Raw genomic sequence first — 19,078 nt, forward strand, 5'->3', positions numbered from 1 at the left:
TATGTAGAGCTGACTTAGGTAGAGTTCAACAAATGGCAAGCTGAATAGAACCCATCCTGGTGAGCACCTAAATACCCAGGAGGTCTAGGGCTGTTGGCCAGTTTCAAAATTTTTTTTAAGTAAGTTAACTGATTGCTGCGTTTTGTTTGGTTTTATTAAATTTTAGAACTGTATTAACAACCCTTCCCCAAATTAAGGCTACACAGGTTTGCAGAAGGAAACGAGGCAGAGGATGAGAACAAATTTACAGACTTTGGATTTTTGATAGATTAAGCAAAAGCAAGTAAAATATTTTACCAAAGGGGTAGGAGATACATAATCGATGCTAACCCAGTTCCCTCAAGCAAGGGCAAGTATCCATTTCCGAAACGCCGTTTAAGATATTTCAGTAAGAAAGGCTTTGTTTCCTATGCATACAACTTTTCAGTAAGATTCCCCTGCATATCCACAAGAAAGCAGCAATTTTATCTTCGAGTAGGCTCAACCGCTAAATAAAGCATAGGACTCCATTCGCTTTCCCGATTTTACCCGTTCTCCGGGTCGGAGAGGAGGGGGGGCGGCCGCCGCACCCCGGTATTGCCATCCCTCACCCCGCCGCAGGACCGCCCCTTCTCCTGCGAGGGGAGTTCGTTCTCTCGCGGAGCCCTCGCTAGGGTACCAGGAGACAACCCTAAAAGACACTCTTGCCCGCTAGCTCGCTGGTGGCCGCCGCGCCTCTCCACGGCTCGGGCTCGCCTGCTAGGAGCCGCTCTGGCCCGCGTCTCGGCTGCTCTCGGAGGGAACTACGCCGCTGCCGAGCGAAGAGCCCTCCCGCCCGCCATATTGGTGCCCGCGCCGCAGCTATTGCGTGTTTGTCCCTGCAGCGCCAGCCGAGCCTGCCCTGGGGCGGCCCAGCGGAGTTGGGAGGAGCCCCCCTTTCCCCGACCCGTCCGCCCCCCTAACCCTCCGCTACCCCGTCATGGCGACGAGGCCCGGTGGCCCGTGAAAGAAGCCGACCGCCGTCACCCCAGCGGAGAACAACCCCCTTTCGGCGCGGTTCTAAGCCTTTTCCTCCGCCACACAACATGGAGGCCGTGAAAGCTTTTAATAGCGAGGTCTGTCTTGGGACTCCGAGGAGGGGATGCGGGGGAAGAGGCTTTTGTCGCCCGAGATCAGGGAGGGGTGCCGCGGTTGCTGCCGTTCTTCGGCAATACTACTAGGGTGGAAGAGAGGCCTAGATGCCGTTGGGGGAAACGGGAGGCTGTTCGAGGGAGGAAGAAAAGTGGAGCGGGTGGGGGGGCCGTCTTCCTACTTCCACTGGAGAGTCACTGTTCTGATGATGGTATAGCACGAAGCAGGGCCGGAATTAAGGAGGGAAAAACGAAACGGCAAGCTTGCCTTGTTTTTCTGGGTTTTTACCACCCGCTTAGCTAGCTTTTTCCCCTTCCCCCCCAATTTCTTCTCCACCCCATTTTCTACCCCTTTTAAATACCTCCCCCTTCCAGGGGTATATTTTCCCCCAACACTCTCCCCACAAATACAGTTGTGCTAGCTTACATTATAGAGCGTGTGTACACCGCAGATGAAGGTTGGGGTCTGCTGCACCCAACCCTTAAGATCCAGTGTGTTAGTCTTGGCTTACTTAGGTTGTGTTTGGGCTAAGGAGACAGCAACACTCCGGATGATGGAAGAGGCCTAAAAAAAAAAAAAACTCTGCATCTCCCCTAGCCTTGGGGAAAGCAGCACACGCACAACTCCTGAGAAAAGGATAGCTTAGGAGTTCTGCTATATATGCGGAGTAGTCTGCTAAATGGGGGGGAGTGACTTAATTTCAACCAATCAAAACTGCTGAATTAATAACACAGGCTATTTAATTTATTTTGGTTAATTTGAAAAAAATAATAATATGGAGATAATAGGAAACAGGTTGCTAAGAAAAGGAGGGTTATCTATTTCCTGAACATAAATATTGTTTACTTTGCTTCCATTGTGCAAATATTATACTATTTTATTAAGCAAATGGATTTGATAACTGAAAAATTAACTTTTGGGAGAGTTGTAAAAAGAGAAAATAACACACATTTGTTTTATGATTTGTGTGCTACCATTTTTAAGATCAGTTTGCAAGAAGATTTTTACAGTCATGAGATTATATGTAGGCTGTTTAGATGATATGTTAAATCACAGACTTTTAGCTTGGTTTGTTATATGAACCCAGCTTCTATGATTAATTGGTTTGTTATATGAACCCAGCTTCTGTGATTAATTCATAGTTCAGTTTATCTTGAATTTAGAAAATTTAAACCATGGTTCATTTAACTATGGGTGTGTTGTACAAATGCAGACATAATATTGAATTACTGGTTATGTTGTATTGAACCTGGTGGATTTACTTTTAAGTAAACACAAAAGCTAAAAGGGTGATAATTACAAATACTTACTTCAGAGTAAGTCACATTGAAAGCCATGGAAATTGCTTCTCAGAGAATATTAATTGGATTAGGCCATAAACAAAAAACACACATCAAGTAGAAATGAAATATTATAAACATTTAATTTTTATTTTTGAAAACAAAAGACTTCATGTATGTTTTAGGTGCTTTCAAGTGTACAGAGAGCTTCTATAAATATCATTTGCGGTTAATATTGTCCTAAAATATGTAAATTAGCTTACCACAACATACACAAGTAGAGTGTTGTAATCTGAAGAAACTTCATTAAATTTTACTTAAATCAAGTTTACTTTTGAATAGACAGCTATAGGGTTGTACTATAATTCTGTTTTTGCCTGCATTTAGGTTCTGCCACTATGGAATAAGCACTATTAGATTTAATGGGTTTTACTTTTGGCTAAACATGCCTAAAATTGCATTTAATGAGATTAATGAGATTCAACCTTTGTGAGTTTACATTCAAGTGTACATTTATAGGATTGAATAATTCAGCTACCCCATCTGCCTTAACCCTAGATTCATAAGTACATTATGATTTACAAACTGTAATTGTTAGTTTGATAAAAAAAACTTATGTGAAACAAAAAATAATAATGAACTTATTGTGAGTCAAGGAATATTAACAAGGAATATTAACAATCCAAGTTTGAACTGTTTGCCTTAAGCTATTCAGAATTTCTCAATGCCAGCCCTTCAAGTTGTACTATAGTAGGTGTGATACTTAATCAATTGGCTGGATTTTTTTTAAGGATTATAATCTGATTTATGTGATCACTTTGTTTTAATGGTATATAATGTGGCTAGATCTAGTAGAAAAACATTTACAGATTTTGGAAAAAAAAATCATTTTGTCTACAGATCATTTGATTTAATTAATTTTTAAGCTTGGCAAGAAAAGAAGGTTCCTTAATAAAACCCCAAATTCATAATAAATAAGATAAATATTTTAGACAGGAACCATTTTATATATGGCCAGTATGAAAAAAGTGCATACTTTATATGCCATGGAAAACATTGATACCTGTATTTAGGTGAAAATATTAACAAATATTGCAGATTGGTTTGTATATACAAATGTTCATCCTGTGGACTGTGAACAATTTTTTAAGCATTTAGTCATTCTAAAATAGAAAATATTGAATAATAAGATTTTCCCCCACTGTACTGCAAAATTTTCATTTCAGTTTTTCATCTTTTTTCCTGTATTTTTTTACAGGTCGTCACATCTGTAGCTGCTATTGTTTATACTTACATTTGAAACAAATCTTTATTTTTGCCTTTTATTTCCCTTTGAAATAAGAAACTGATTTCATTTATATATCTTTTCTTTGAATTTAAGGCAGCTTAACTAAGATTCCTTGGTGTTTTTCCATACAAATATTTCCTAGACATGTTTGACTTCAACAATATTGTAGAATCATGAGCTGCTTCTGATTTTACTCAGGCTAATTAAATCTGTTTCCGTAAAATTAAGAAACAAAACCTAATGCTGTTTAAAAACAAAAGAAACATAAAACACCATGTGGGGGATAATGGATTGGAATAGGCAGCATACCCTATCTGCAATATCTTGGAAGTAAACTCTTTTCTTCTATAGCAGAATATTCTCAAACTGTTAGCAAGGATTTGTGTGGTTAGTGTTTTGTAAAACCACCTTTAAAATAGCTGTCTATTGACAGTGCTAACCATGTCTTGTCAGAGTTATAGTCCAAAACATACAGATCATGTTTTGAAAATGATTTGGAAAAATTGCTTTGGAAGGTACAGAAGTACCAGTACAGTGAGTTTTTCATACAACCCATTAAAGCAGCTGTGACTTTCTCAAGCTTATAAGGAAGATGCTTCTTCTTTAAAGAGGCCTTGTGGGGCTCCTGTACATTCCAAAGAACATCTTCATAATAATTTTCAAAATAAGCAGTTGTTGATTTAGAAAATACAGTGGTGTGTCTTTTAATAGAGCTTGTGACCATTTGAACTTGTGTTTACTCTTGTTAAATGTATAATTGTTTATTCTATATGTTGAAATAATTTCAAATGAATAAAAAAATCTAGGCACAATTATCATCTACTTATAAATTTCCTGTACAATGCTATCTGCAAGTATGGTAGTATACATTAAGATTGACATTCATTAGGAATTTTAACAAGGGGAAGCCCAATATGATTTGTGAAGAGAATTTGGATTGTTTTTCTGCTAATTTTCTATATTAGCAGAAAATATATTTCAATCAGTTCTATTCACTCTGTTTCAGCACCATGTTCAGCAGCATCAAGGACTGTTTTCTGTCCCTGTTGATTTTACATTCTCATATGCAAAGTGAACCAATAGAGATGGGGCAGAAGTCAATTAGATAACTTTGAAACACAACTGCTTTCTTAGAATATGTAAACAACAAAAGCCATCCTTAAGATTTAAGTAAAGTATAGAAAGCATCTGTCTTTGTTTCACCTTCTGCTAAAATACTTCAAGTCTACCAACTGCACATAGAGACATGTTACTGGCATTGAATAATGTAACATGTAAGTTTTCAATACCGTTTAAGTTACTTTTATTCATTATAATTTATAATATTTATAATACTCATTAGGTTTTAATTTATTTTCCCAAATACAAGGAACTAGTATCATTTTTTTTAAAAAATAGATAGCTTTGGCTAAAATATTAGTTCATAAAGATTTCTATTAATCAGCATGTAAACTTGTTTTCTATACTATTTTCCTATAAAATAACGTTGAATAGCTAAAAACTTTTTTTTAAAAAAAAATAGATTTTATATTCAATGTTCTTTTATAGGGATACAGAAAAAAAAATCCTATGTATAAACAATAAAAAACAGACATATTATTGATTACCAGCCAGATATTAGTTTCTCTAGTTGAGGCATTAATAGATATTAATGTTTATATCCTGTGAACCCAAAAAACTGCTTATAGGGCTGTGTGGTTGTTTCAGGCTTGTAGTGGGTTATTCTAGCCATTTCAGAAATATTCTAATCTTGAAATAGATATATTTTGAAGTCGGAGAGGAATTATTTCAGAATGAGAACACATCCAGATTTGTAAGACTATCCAGTTCAAAACAAGTTTTGAGTTTGCAATATTTTGCAAAACCCTACCCCTACATTTTAATGTTTTTGTTAAAAATAATCTTTATTTTGTAGTGAAGTGCTTGTCGAAGAATGCTTGTGATGCTCTGTCATGCTGGCCACATGAGGTGGAAATGTCTTCAGACAGTGCTGGCTCAATGGCCTTGAAAGGGAAACGAGCACTGCCCCCTATAGTTGGCAATGACTAGCAGAATAAAATCCACAGGGAGTCTTTTACCTTTAGCTTTTTGATTGATAGAGGTGCTTTGGTTACCTGTTTTTTTTTTAAAAAAAAAAATTCAAAATTATTGTAAGATAAAATACAAGTAGAAATAAAAATTAAGAAAGTGAAAGAAGAGAGAAATGCAGAAATAAAGGGGAAAAAATTAGTGACTGACTTTTTTTGCTGCAGTAGAATCCAGAAAAAAAGGATAAACCCAACCTTTTGCTTTACATTTCTAAAAGTTTCAAGCCATTTCTATAACAACAAAGTCATTCTAATCATCACAACCTCCAATCAAAATTTCATTTTTTATTTTTTATTTTTAGTTTCGAGTATAAAATCCAGATCCATCAAACCTAAAAGAAAAAGGTCTGGTTTCAGTTTTGTATATTTTTTAAAAATCTTCTGAATTAAGAAAAAAAATCTAGTCTCAATATTTTTTTGCTTTATCACAAGTCCACCAGAGATGATAAAAAGTATCATCTTTACAATTGCATTTCTAGCATAAATTTGAAACATCTTTATACATTTTGACAGTTTTTTAGGCATTTTACAAAAAAATATTTCAAATTATAATTCAGTGTGATCTTCATTCATCTACATATTTTCCCATTGATCAGTCATTATAACCAAATCATACAATCTTTTTTTTTTATTAAATTTTTTTAAAATTTTACAATAAAAGCCCCTTCCCCAATCCCTCCCAACCCACCCCAAAACCCTCCCCCATTCTTCCCAGAGCTGAGTACAGGCTTAACTAGAACTTAAAAGAAAAAAAGTTTTAAACCCAAATAAACCTTAAGCAAATATAATTACACTCAATAAACAAGTTGTAAAATACTTTAACTCCATTATATATAAAAAACAAAAAGAGGAGAAAAAAAAGAAGATAAAAAATAAACAAAATTAAAAATTAAAAAATAATAATAATTACACTTCTAGATAATATCTTAAACTTTAAATATAAATTATTCAAAAGCTAAATAATATTTTCTTATATCATACTTATATTGTATAAAATTTATCCATAAATCATACAATCTTTAACATACTCATTTTCCAAATTCAGTTTCAACAATATTTTATAAATCTTAGCAATAACATGTTCATCATTACACAATGCATTTTCAAATTCACTTGCAAATTCAAAACCATGCTTTTCTTATCTAAATTCAACCTTTTTGTGATTTATATGTGAACTAATGACAAAGATACCCTTCTATCTTCAATTCTTATTTCCTCAAAATTAGCTTTATCTTGAGTAAAACATATTATTTATCACAGTTCCACCAGATTAGTCTTGTTTTCATTGCTCCTGTAAAAAAAGATTTTGGGGGGTGATAGCCAACAGGTATCCTAGGTGAGAGCTCTTTTTTTATATTTGTTCCAAACTATTAGGTTGACAGGTTTAATAAAATGATTTTTAAAATTTGCATTCACCCTTGTAGTACAACAAATCTCAATTTGTTGCCCTACAAGACTGGTAGTCTCAGTTCACCCAATTCTTTATACAAACTGAACAGCAAGATTCAATGTCTAATTTAAAATTTGATAGCCTTCCTCTTTTTCACACTTTGCAACAGTTTACATTTAATTTTTGGTTTTTTTCCTTTTACCATATGAATTTAAAAATACCATTTTCCCTTTGCTTAAATAAAACATCAGTAATCAACATCGCTAACATTTGGAAAAAGATATCTTAGGTAAAACATTTGTCTTAATTACAGAAATTCTACCCAACAAGGGTAATTAAATTTTTTCCCCATCTTTATAAATCCATTTTATTTTTTATTTTTTGTATTTTTAAATATCTTTATTTATTTTTTATTTTTATTTATTCCTTTTTCACTATACAATAATAATAAAAGGAAAAATACATTTTTTCCTTAACAGTACTGTGTTATACATCTCATATATATTATTTACAATTATTTACATTAGTAATCATGTCTTTTTGTTTCTCTGTTCTAGCCAATCATAACATTTGTTCCATATCTCATAGAATTCTGTTGCCTCCTTGTCTTTTAGTTCTAGCGTAAGTTTGTTCATTTCTGCGCATTCTAGTATTTTATATATAATCATATCATTTGTAGGTATGTTTTCACTTTTCCAACACTGGGCATATACTATGCGGGCTGCTGTTAATATATGTACGTTAATATATGTACAATGATGTATTGAAGTTTTTCCATCTTTAAATTTATTATACCCAAAAGAAATAGTTCAGGTTTGAGTTCAATTTGCACCTTTGTTATTTCCTGTATCCAGTTCCTTATCCATTCCCAATAGACCTTTGCTTTAGGGCACAGCCACCAGATAGGATAGAATGTTCCCTCCTTATTTTTACATTTCCAGCACTTCGAATTCATATTTTTGTACATTTTAGCCAATCTCGCCGGTGTTAAATCATTTTAATATCATTTCAAATAGTCATGTAATTATTCGGAAGTAACTTAATGTTTGTATTAGTCAATGTAACCCCAAACACTTAGTCTTTTTCTCCACTTTAAAACCTGATGTTCTCGTCAAAATTTCCTTATCCTGTAATCATATTATTAACCAAAAAAGCCTTTTTTTATGTTGAAGGAGTAGCTGGAGTCCCAAAGATATTCAGCTTCTTCATTAAATATTCCATTCTACTAGTTGCATTTGTAGAATCAAAACTAAATCATCAGCAAAAGTTCTCTGTTTATACATTTCTTTTTTTTTATCTTCAAAACTAATATTTTCCTTCCTTGTCTAATCTCTCTAACAGAACTTCTAAAACCTCAACGAAAAGTATAGGACATAAAGGACATCCTTGTCTTGTAGCCTTTTCAACCTGACATGGCTTAATCAAACCTCAATAACATGAGCTTGCTGGGATATATATATCAATTTAATCCTATGAATATTTCCTTCTCAAAGTCCCATGTTTTCCAACACTTTAAACAAAGACCCAATTTAAATTGTCAAAACTTTTCTCCAGGTTCAAAAATATTAATGCTGCTTTTTCTGATTGTGGTATTGTAAATACTCAGTAACACTAAGAGAGTTTTCAGTTGTCTCTTAGCTGTTTTTTGGCAAAAATCTTTGTGGATAAAAGTATGTAAAACTTCAGTCTTTCAGCACATATTGCAATAAAAAGTTTGTAATCATTATTTAGCAGTGATATTGGTCTGTAATTTTTCCATTAAAAATATCCTGAGCTTTTGGCAATAAAGCAGCATTGGCTTCTTTCCAGTTCTGAGCATTATAGAATCTTGCAAAATAGAATTCATTACATTTTTAAGTGGCTGTAAGAGTTGATCTTCAAAATATTTGTTGTACAGGTAGTCCTCAATTTACAATAGTTCATTTAGTAACCGTTCAAAGTTACAACGGTACTGAAAAAAGTTACTTATGACTGTTTTTCACACTTATGACCGTTGCAGGATCCTCATGGTCATGTGATCAAAATTCAGACGCTTGGCAACTGACTCATATTTATGATGGTTACAGTGTCCTGAGGTCATGTGATCACCTCTTATGACCTGACAAGCAAAGTCAATGGGGAATTCAGATTCAGTTAACAACCGTGTTACTAACTTAACAGTTGTAGTGATTCACTTAACAACTGTGACAAGGTTGTAAATTGGTGGAAAATTCAGTTAACCATTTCACTTAACAACATAGTTTTGGGACTCAATTGTAGTTGTAAGTTGAGGTCTACCTATATTGACTCCATAGTCCATATAAACCTGGTGCTTTACCCATTTTCATCTTTTTAATGACATCTCATATTTCAAAAGTTCTTATAGGCGCATTGATTTTTTTCTGGGCTTGTGAAAGTTTTGCTAGTTGTTGTTTTTGTAGATAACTCATCTATTCCAAATCCATTTCCTGTTTTTTATATAAGTTGGGGAAAAAGTTATAAAAGAACCTCTGAATAGATTCATTATCTGTTAATACAGTCTCACTCACTCTCTTGAATTTTCTCTGAGTTTCTTTTCCCTTTCTCTTCTTAGTTTATATACCAGTCATCTCCTTGGCTTTTAATACTCAAAAGAAAAACTTTAACTCTGAGATGAAAACTGAATGAAATCTGAATGAAAAGATTATAGAGAATTGTAAAAAGAATCTGAATAAATTTTTTGACAATAGTTTGGGAAAAGGTACAGATTTAATGATTGGGATGTTAGTAAGCCTGTTAAGTAGGGTTATCTTATTCAGCACAGTTGCCTTGTGAAAAAGAAATCTCAAGAGAAGATACAAACAATATTGGATAAAATTAAAAGAAAAGAAATTGAAGTATAGAAAATACCAACAGTTTTTATATCAGATTAAGTTGCTAAACCTGCAACTTAGCAGAAACTAAACTGAATTTGGTTACTTGACATTTTTAACTTATCAGAATGTTGACAGGTGGAAGTAAATTTCCCACTGCTTATCTTCAACTTACCACAGTAATAATAAGAATAGTGAGAATATTTCCCCCTTTTTGAACTTCACTAACATAGCGGTAGGATTTTTTGTTTAATTCATTTTGTTCTCTGTAATAGTTTAATTGTGAAACAATGCTATTATTTTAGATTATCGTTTTTTGACCATTCATACTTATATTTATTATTCTGTACTTTTATTTACTAATTCATCCACCTACTTTAGAAAGTGTTGCCATCTATTTTATTATAAAATAATATAATAGTAATATAAATTCATAGTAATTTTATTGCATCTGATTGATTGATTCTTTTGTTGTTGTTCCTGTTCATTGATAAAAATAAGTCAGGGGTCCTGATTTCTTTAATTGCAATTTGAACAAACAGCATGCACAGATTGTTACATTTGTGTACATAAAGAAACAGTGTGTGAAATCCAATCCAAGAATTATGCTTTGTTATGCCCAAACAAGTTAACATTTTTAAATCACTTTAAGTTAGAGTTTCTGGTTCATGTGTAAAATCTTAGCCACTTTGAATACATAAAAGATAATCTCAAATTTGATATCATGTTGAGGCTGCTTAGTTGCTTATCTGCTTGCATGTGTGGAGCAATAAATCTGTAATACAGGTTGCATGTGCAGACATTGCTTGTTTAAATTGTTCAGTAAGTGAAAGAAAATAACTAATTTTTAATATATAATTGTAGCCTTTGTTTTTTATCATTAATTGTTTTAAATATTCTCTATAATTTTTTTGTATACTGTTGTGACAGAATTTGTGTATCAGTCTATTGGAAGTCTGCTACTTGTAAAGTATTTAGAACAAAGACAGAACATGCAAAGAATAACAGCACATTATGATTTGATGATATATTTTCAGGTGTTCATTGCTATTAAATGGCAATTTATATAATTACATAAATTGATAGATCATGTCTCTAAGAATATCCCATACAGGAATCAAGTAACTTGCTTTTTCCCACCATACCAGATATATTATTACAAAATAAAATATTTCTGTAATTCAAAAAACATAACGCAGGCAGGCTTACATTTTTATAGAATAGACCTATATCAGATGAAACATAATGCGGAAAGAACCACAAGGTGAACTATTAATGTGTTTACTTTTGGAACAGTATACTGGATTAAATGGATGTTTAATCTAAATGAAGAGAATTCCCTTTAAATGCAATTTGTAGTTTAATATCTCTCTTCCTTTGTCTAAAGTATCTACTATAATCCTTTTCTTTTCTCTCAATACATACATATTCTTAAAATAAAATTAGCCTTCAAAATAAAGTTTAAAGAATAATTTCTGCTTGGAAACTATAATTTTGAATTCATATATTTTGTTTAGGGGAATTGCTTTTGCAGTTTGATTTTCAAAATCATGTTTTAATATTCTTTTAGATATATGAATGAGAACATAATATTTTTCATTGTCAGTACATTGATCTGGGAAACCATGACTCATCTTTTTTCTGGTTTGAGAGAAGATAAGATATTGTGTAATAATTATGCCAAATCTACAAACCATAACTTTAAAATTGGATTGGTCAAATTTCAGCAGTATAAAAAAAAAATCAGGCTTTTTGAAAAGCAGTATCTTTGGTTTGAATATTTTGCTGCTGTTTCTGTAGATTTTAATATTAATGATAGTGGGGATTTTTTAATGAATTGGTGTCTCTTGATTCTTCATTGTATATTAGGAATTGGGAAGACGGCTACAGAGGTAAAAGAAGAAAAATCCTTTCATATTTTTAAGTTATTTTATGCAAAATTAGCAAATAGAGCAGATTTTGCTATAAAAGAAAATGATAAGCACCCTCATCTCCTACAGTCAGTACTGAAAGCAACACAATTTCATTGCTTAGCCATTCACTTTAGAACAAAAATGAAGGTAGAGAAGCTAGAAAATTAAAAAGAGTGAGTAGACAGCATGTAGATAAATGTTATTGAAAGAAAATTAAGAGTAAATGGCCGCTAAAGATAATTTATAAATTATTTTGAGATTTTTATTTTGTTTCAAATTAGTTGTAATTAATCATCTGCAATAAAATATATATAATCCAGTACAATGAAATCTATATACTCCTTTTCCTATACAGTATTGCAAAATACTTTTAACACAATATGTAATGGTTACTGTTACCCTAAATCTTTATAAATTAAAGCAGGGGTGTCAAACTATTGGCCCACGGGCCGGATGTGTCACATGGAAGCCGCACTCACCCCAGCTCTGGCAAGGTGAAAAAAGTCACTATACATCGCGACACATCATGTGATGCGGCAGGTTTGACAACCCTGTACTGAAGGAAACAGCTATATGAATCTAACATGGAATTTGTAGTAAGATCCACTTAAATTGAGAGGTCTGATTTTTGTTTAATGGCTGAATAGCAGAATACCATAAAAATACAAGTATCTGAATACTTGTTTCTCTGAGTATTAAATAATGTCTGACTAAGCAGAGTTTTGGAACATATTTTGTCACTTGGCCAGTATTTGCCTACTTTTTCACAATGGGTTTCTCCTTGATTTGGCCTTGTTATCTAGTATAGCTGAGAATATCCACCTGCCATTGTTTTTCAAAGATGAATTTGCTGCAGATTTGTTTTTCTGACTTCCGGAAATCCTAAAAGAAGCATTTACTCATCCTTCCAAACAAATGCTTTAAAATCCAGGCTTATTTTACAGATGTATAGTACAGTTTGCAGTAGTAAAGATATTATTAGCTTTTTATTTTCACTAAGAAGGGGGTGTGTTGTCATGAAGACACTATATTGTGAGTAAACTAGAAGAATCAATATTCCCTGGGCTAGTTAGCATTTGGACCTTTGAGGGGTACTATAGGCAATATGTAGCAGGATCAGATTCTTTTGGCCTCACTCTTATGTCAAAGTGGAAGGATGACAATGGATGAAGTTTATTGAGTTCATTGTAAACTTGACAAAATGTTCAATAACAAAAGCTGTGTGGGGCTTTGATACTTGCCTTGTGTTACTTTTCTTGATAGAGTAAGTTGTATATCATACCTTAACAATGGTTCCCTATGCTAAATTTTATGAAAAAATGGATATTGTTGAAGGTGGAGCTTAGCTGATTTGGAGTTAGATTGTTAAACTTCAAACTTTTCTATTTCATGTGGCAGAGTCAAATAGGAATAGTGTCAAATTCAGTTCTCAGTAAAGTTTATCTGGAGTTAGGGTAGTTTGCAGTAATCTTTTTGTGAAGGTGTTTGCTTCCTCTGCATAGAACAGGGATGTCAAACTTGCAACGTCACGTGACATGTCACGACATATCTCAACTTTTTTGCCATTGCTAGCAGTGGGGTGGGCGTGTTTCGCTATGATGCATCCGGCCCAGGGGCTGGTAGTTTGACATCCCTGGCATAGAAAAATCAAGCAAATAGCAAGGGTTCACAGTTATCCACTCCGACAAGGGTCAGTGTAGCAAAGAAATGTTCTTTTGCTTTCTTAGTATATGTTCAGTGTTTTTGTCCAGTACAGCTTTTGTTGTCATCTACTCTGGAAAACATCTTGCAACTCTCAAGTGCTTTCTGCAACAAATGTGCACAACATTTTGAAATGTGTTGTTCTACATAATTTTGTTTCAATTTTAATTAAAATATTTAATATAATCTAGGAGAGTTGTATAGAATCTATTTCATTTTTTACAACCTTGAGGATATGATTGTAATGCTTGCCCATTACACTTTATTTGAAGTCAGTTGGCAGGAGTAAGAGGAGATGACTTTTATATGGGAGAAAAACTCTCACTAGATCCACAAGTTTATAATTACCACTAATTATTAATTTTAATATTGCTCTTTGAGGCAGGTTGATTGAATTTATAGCTGTGATTCAACTATTGTACAAACATTTTTTCCAGACTAATATTAGTATTTGCAGCCACTGAGTTTATTATTTTATAAATTTCTATTGTTATAATCCATTTGCTTTGGGATTTGCATAAATCAGAAATAGTTTTTCAGTATTTTTAATACATGAAAAATATTGGATCTTCAGAGTGGGAAATAGCACTTAGATTTAGATACATAATACTATTGTATTTAAATGGAATAGGAAGTAAGATAAGGATTGGCAATCATTTTAACGAGCAGATCTCCTTGAGGCTTGTAAAGAGCTGAGATTTTCCCCCTCCAAGTGTATATGCAAGCTCTCATGCAAAAGCCCTGAAAGCTTGGGCAATTTGGCTTAATTATTGTTTCATTGGTGATATTTAGGGATGCTGGGTACTATGGTGCCAGAGATGTTATATTGCTCATCTATGGACTAGGAAAAGTGGATAACATTGAACAGTGTAAGAATATATGAAACCTGTGTTGGTGTGCTCAGGAGTTTTGTCTAGAATATTTCCTGTTTTTAAGAATAGTACATATGGTCTTCTTTTATTTAAACTTCATTGGACATGGGAAAACTTGGTCTAGTTATTTAACATCTTAAATATGTGAATTTGTGAGTTTCTGATTGTGCTCTGAATTTTCCTATTCCATCCCCCAATGAGGTGGCATCTTTCCATTCAAGAATACATAGTGGCAATAAAACACTTGACTAGATAGAACCTTTTCATAGGGGAATACTCACACCCAGGTACTGTGAAACTCAGATAGAAAGGGCATTAGAGTGAAAATCTCAAGAAGCAAACTGGCTGGCAAATACTGGTTTCAATGAAAGAGTGAGACTGGCTCCTTGCTATGCATCAGTAAATCTTCTTCATCTGTTAAGCTTCAGGTAGCACATCCAATTATGATCAGCTGTTGATCATGATAATATTTGATAACTCTCCAGTTTGGACAGTATCATAATCATCTTTATGGTGGCTGACCATCATTTCTGATTTTCCTTTCTTTAAAATACATGGTAAACTTTTTCCTGATGTATGAATGTCATGCTAAGTTGTGCTGTAAGTAAATCAATGATGAATTGTAGATTGAGATAATGGTTATAATAATTTCATCTAAATTTGTACCTTGCTTACACCAAGCCTTACCACAACACTTTTTAGTGGTGTTATGCAAATTTATTGTATTGTATTGTATTAAATTAAATTAAATTAAATTAAATGTATATGTTGCCTAACTTTGGACAGTTTTCAAAATGGTAAAAAATAAATAAAATAAAGCAACATAAAACAAAAGCAAAAATGGCAGAGACAACTAACCCAGAGGGGAATAAAAGAAAAAGAAGAAAGGGGAGCTGTAATAATTGTTAACACCTTGTAATGTATCTAGATGAACAGTGATTTCAGGCTTTACTGCAATGTGGTCCCTAATGTGGTGAAAATGAAAAGGATTCCTTGATTCACTGTTACACATTTGACTTTTAAGTTTGGTTTCAACAAAAATTTTGCTAGCCTTGCTTCTATCCAAACCAGTCTCTTTTAAAGGATAGAGTTAAGGTAAGGGGTAAGCTCCTACTTTTTTTTCAGTTTTAAACTTAACTAACAGATTCTATAGCTCTACTTCAGAAGCTGGAGAATGCTACTATTTTTGTATTGGAGATCCATACTGTTGTCTCAGTGCAAGACCATCCAGGGTTTCATGAAAGTGCCAGATCACACCTGGAATCAATTATAGACATGATTGATTGCAATAAATTAAAGCTCAGTTTTGATCTGATGAAATACTAGAGGATCTAATGTTCTTACATAAATTTTAAGTGTTTTTTCCATTTATATTCACAGTCATCTCTTTTCTTTCAGCTTTACTCACTGAATGATTACAAGCCTCCTATTTCAAAGGCTAAAATGACACAGATTACTAAAGCAGCAATCAAGGCCATAAAGGTAAGAAAATGATTATACAGTTTACAAATACCTCTTAGCTTTATGTGGTCCAGGTAGTTTGTTAGTACAGTGCAATGCCTGGGTATCCTGCTCATTATCTCAATTTCCCTTTAAAAAAAACTTCAATACTGATTAACATTTAATATGTGGAACCTCTAAATATTTATACTTTTTTATATTTATTGGGATATTTTCTTAATTCTGCATAAAATAAACTTGTCTGAAAACATGTTAAATATTAACAATTGCATGCCTCGTTGTGGCTCTAATTATTTGGGGCTTTTAAATAAAGTACGTTAATCAGAAAATTGCTAAAACAAGAAGATGGTATATAATGGAACCTATACAAATGTTGCAAGCCGCCCAGAGTAAACTCCCAGAGTTGGAAAGCTATATAAATTTGTTTAATGAATAAATAAATAAATAAACCTATTGAACAAATTATATATATTTATTTTTAGTTCTACAAACATGTTGTGCAGAGTGTTGAGAAATTCATTCAAAAGGTAAGTCACTAAACAAAACATATTTTAGTAATTTATATACTCATGAATCTAGATATTTAAATATAGATAAATGTATTAAAGATATTAATGTTATATTATTATGGATATATTATCACAATTTACAATCTGATGGAGTACAGTAGGTATTTTTCCTCTGTGGAGCGGTTTGTAAGGGCAAAGATCAAATAAAAGTTATTTCTTGTTTGGAAGTCAGAACAAAAGTCCATTATGATTCAGTCCACTATTGCTTTCTTTACATGGATTGCTTTCCAGTCAGTGAGTCCCTTAGATCACAAAACTAGAATGCATAACTGTTTGCTTATGATAAAGGGTTTTATCTATTGTATGGATATTATTTGAATTCAGTTTAATAAAAGTTCAACTTCCTTTGGTATTTACCCATATATTTTGAGAGTAACAAAATAAGAGCACAGATTGCCTCAGATGGCTGTCTCAGCACTAAATAACAGTTCTGCCAGAGGTTGAGAACACATATTTGAGCATCTTGCCATGTCATTTGCAGACCATCTACCTACTTGAACAATAACTAAACGATGTTCCATAGAATGAGAACATTCAGAGGAATCTGAATAGATTAACCTCAGCCTGGCATTGGCTTGATATTTATTGTCCATAGGAGATTGCCTAGTAGTCTTACTGCATTTTTTTAAAAAGCATAGGTGGCAATGTCCATGCCTGGAGACAATAGTCTTGTTGCTTGTACTGTCCAACCGAGTGTCATTCTATGTGAGCAAATTGTGAGCAACACAGTTAATACTAACAAACTACACATGATGGTGTGATTTTTGATATTGGCCCTACTTGTCAATACATATTGTACAGTTTCAGTTATTCCCATTACACAAAGGTATGATCTCAGTTCCAGAAGGACTTTTATGAATTGACCTTATATAAAATTGGTATCCAGCAATCATTTTCTAATTTGTCTTTTTGTTTCCATACCTTCATAGATGATATAGAGTCTGATTAAGTTAACTTTAAGGTTAAGTTACTTCTGCCAAATATTGACGTATCTTCTTTAATAATAATATTAGATAATTTGTCTGAGGGTAAATTATGGTGCACACTGATCCAAAAACACAGAGTGTCCAAGCTAAAGTATCAGTTGCAGGGGGACTTACTTCTAGTGAGTAGAGGTGCAATTAGCATATCATAGGTCATATGCAAATTTGAAATGCTCCCATACAATAGATCTCTGTGAGTGACAGTGAACATTACCATACTAGGTTCCACCCCTTTCTGCTGTGGACTCTTGACTTTCACTTTTAATGCTTGAGCTTTAAACTGATAAGAATGAGTTGACAAGGGGAACATCACAATGTTTCACCTCTCCCAGGGGAAAAGCCTCCCCTCTGGTATTGAGTTTTATCTTAATTTTACCCTCCCCATAATACCAGCTGGTGGCATAACTGCTGCATAGAGTACATCTTAGTAAAGTCATGCCTCTGAGAAATTGCAGTGTTCCCCAGTACTAGCTGTGTTATTATCTAAATAGTTCAAAAAACTTAGAATATTCCACCTGTTAACATCAAAATGAAGGTACATTTCCCTAAAATTATCTACTATTATTACCTTTATATAAATGAAATTTAAATAATTGAAATTATCCAACAAGAAAATGTTACAAATGATTATAGCATACTATATGAATGGCACATTTTAATATAAAACAATACCATACTGTAAAAAAGAGCATTCATAGTTTCTACAGATTTGCTAGCTAATAAATCTTATAGGAAATTTATATTCTTATTGTATTTTTTTTAATTTTTATTTTTCCTTTTTCACTTTATAAAAACAAAATACAAAATACATTTTTCCTTAACAGTGTTGTGTCCTATATCTCTTACATATATTTACAATTATGTACATTGCTTCTCATGCTTTTTTATTTCTCAGTTCTAACCAATTGTAACACTTGTCCCATATCTCATAAAATTCTGTTGCTTTCTTGTCTTTTATCTCTAGAGTAAGTTTGTACATCTCAGCGCATTCTAGTATCTTGTGAATAATCATGTCATTTGTTGGTATATTTTCACATTTCCAACATCGTGCATATGCAGTGTGTGCCGCTGTTATTATGTGTACAATGATGTATTGAAGTTGTTTTTTCAGCTTTGGATTAATTATACGTAATAAGAATAATTCTGGTTTGAGTTCAATTCGTTCTTTTGTTATTTCCTGTATCCATCTCCTTATCTGCTCCCAATAAATCTTTGCTTTGGGGCATTGCCACCACGTGTGATAAAATGTTCCCTCTTTGTTTTTGCACTTCCAACAGTCCGGATTCATGTTTTTGTATATCTTAGCCAATCTCACCGGTGTTAAATGCCATCTATAGAACATTTTATATTGATTTTATTTATATGCAGTTGACAGTCTTAATTTGCAAATTTTGTTCCATACTCTTTCCCATTCTTCTAATTCTATATTTCGTGCCCATGCTATCATTGGACCTTTTACTATTTTTTCTTCCAATTCTACCTCTAGTAAATGTTTGTAGGTTTTTGTTAAAAAAATATCTTCCTTGCCTGTCAATATTTTATCCAATTGCTGTGATACCTGATTTATTCCATATTCTTCCATACCTTTGCTAT

General features: G+C 33.1%; 1 protein-coding gene across 3 annotated transcripts in view; it reads left to right on the top strand.

Annotated features, from left to right (window-relative positions):
- The first annotated feature begins 883 nt into the window (after positions 1-883).
- Positions 884-19,078, top strand: part of SCAF8 (SR-related CTD associated factor 8) — a 91,551-nt gene continuing 73,356 nt past the window's right edge. For all 3 annotated transcript variants that reach the window (XM_039358229.1, XM_039358230.1, XM_039358231.1), the window contains exons 1-3: positions 884-1,094; positions 15,871-15,954; positions 16,416-16,460. In XM_039358229.1, the coding sequence (XP_039214163.1) occupies positions 1,065-1,094; positions 15,871-15,954; positions 16,416-16,460 (159 nt within the window). In that variant the 5' untranslated portion in view covers positions 884-1,064. The remainder of the gene's footprint in view (positions 1,095-15,870; positions 15,955-16,415; positions 16,461-19,078) is intronic.

Source organism: Crotalus tigris, unplaced genomic scaffold, assembly GCF_016545835.1.
Source record: "Crotalus tigris isolate CLP2741 ecotype Arizona unplaced genomic scaffold, ASM1654583v1 scf7180000019007.31208882:3723066, whole genome shotgun sequence".
NCBI classification, from domain to species: Eukaryota; Metazoa; Chordata; class Lepidosauria; order Squamata; family Viperidae; genus Crotalus; species Crotalus tigris.